General features: G+C 44.2%; 1 protein-coding gene across 1 annotated transcript in view; it reads right to left on the bottom strand.

Moving 5' to 3' along the window:
* Nucleotides 1-1,232: 1,232 nt before the first annotated feature.
* The window catches only part of SARC_13451 (hypothetical protein), a gene marked incomplete at both ends in the record, with an annotated part of 1,847 nt that continues 1,188 nt past the window's right edge, over nucleotides 1,233-1,891 (bottom strand). The window contains one exon of the mRNA XM_014292418.1: nucleotides 1,233-1,532. Within this exon, the coding sequence (XP_014147893.1) occupies nucleotides 1,233-1,532 (300 nt within the window). The remainder of the gene's footprint in view (nucleotides 1,533-1,891) is intronic.

Below are 1,891 nucleotides of genomic sequence, written 5' to 3'. Positions count from 1 at the left end.
CATTCAGAACTGTATATTTGCGTATATAAAAATGTTTCTAAAATACAGATGTAAATATGATTTTCTGCAGTACACGTATAGACATATATAGTTGTTCAATCAATCAGAATTCTCGCCCGGGTTTCTGGCTTCTCTTTGCGGGCTGTTAGTCACATAGATCGGCAACCAGGCGGAAGCGGCGCGATTCATACACTTGCGATATCAACACCCGGTGCTGATATATAAATACACACATGAACATGTTTCTGTGGTCATCATTGATGTCAATGCGCAATAGGTTAACATGTTCTTCATTCTGAAATCTCACCTGTCGTTGCATCTTCACTTTGCTGATCTTCAATCGCATCGGTCGACAGCCACACGGGAAAACGGCGTGATACGTACATGCCTCTCGCCCATAACAGACTCTCGGTGTTGAGAGCACTGTTTGTGAAGACTGACTCTAACCCTTTGAAGTCTGGGTTCTCGGCATGTGTCTGTGGATCAAAATAGTATGTGAAGGTATATAGAAGCAATAGTGTGATACTCAAAACTGTGTCAACTGAGATGACTGCTAGTGAATGAAGACTCCAACCCTTTGTCGTCCGGTCTGACAGGCAGAATGGATATACCGAAGCACCAGTGTGGAGCTCAATGCTCGGATATGAGAGAACTGCTTGAAACTACACACTTCGATTGCCTAGTTCAAATACTGTATTTCCGTTTGGCAATATAGAGATAGGAGAATATACAGATGGGGCAGGAGTGAGTGATAGATGTACACAGGCACTAGTGTAGTATTAATGGTTTGTACTACTGTGGATGTGTATCCAGTGGACTAGCAACAGTCATCTGGCAACTCAGCCTCACCGCACCGGTTGATTCTAGTATACTTCCTTCCTATACATGCTCACGAGAGATACTGCACTAGAAGTCTAGGAGATGTGTAAGTATTACACACAGACGAACAGATGAATTGCCCATATTATGCCGTTTTACAAATCGTGTGAACCTCTCAACTTTTAAACTAAAAATATGAGATAGGGCCCCTATGTATCTCACCGCCCATATGCAGTGTGTGTAGGTACACAAATATTAAGCCTGGAACTCTGAAACCCAAGCCACATCACATAACAATTCGAATCTTAGTGTGAGGTCAACTCAGACCGCAGGACTAGAACCAGAACTACAATCTATCTTCGGATTAGCGCTTGTGCATCTCCATTGTCCTTCTCCACAGACAGTCCTCATACCTGCGCATAGGAAACGATCGCCACAGTCAGCGCGTCGGCACTCTCCTTCAGACTCGCCAACGTCTCGGCGATAGTGAAATGTGCGGTCGAGCCCATGAGCCACTCCTTCTCACTCTCCTCCCAATTCACGGGATCAGGGGCGTGTGTGGGAAGCGCATTCAGGAACGGATAGAAGTGGAATGTCGGGTCCTTACGGCCCACAGCCATGCATATTTGCAACACGAGTTCGTCCGAAGGCACTGGCAGCTCGGCTTGTTTCGCGGCCGCGAGTATGAGCTTGCCATATGCATGCAATTTCAACTGGTCGTGGGCGAAGGAGCGAATGCGTTGTGAACGTTCAATTACATAATATGTTGAATGAATAGTCACTTGTTCTGTCGTACGCGAATCGTTATAGACATGATAAAGCTGTATTGGGTGCGACGATAGAAAACTGAACTGTCAAACTTGGGTTAATAGGGAACATACTACTTCGACTATTAGTAAGAGCAAAGAAAAGAGTATCTGTTGGGTAGTAGCTACAAATTGATATTTTCAAATAGAGCTAATATAAAATGTGCGTTGAAGTACATCACACATCACACAAACACAAACAAACACACACACACACACACACACACACACATATATATATATATAGTACCATTCTGAGTCGGAGA

The sequence above is a fragment of the Sphaeroforma arctica genome (genome assembly GCF_001186125.1).
Source record: "Sphaeroforma arctica JP610 unplaced genomic scaffold supercont1.3306, whole genome shotgun sequence".
NCBI lineage: Eukaryota > Ichthyosporea > Ichthyophonida > Sphaeroforma > Sphaeroforma arctica.
Note: the sequence above shows the minus strand (reverse complement) of the source record. Positions and strands in the feature narration are given on the sequence as shown.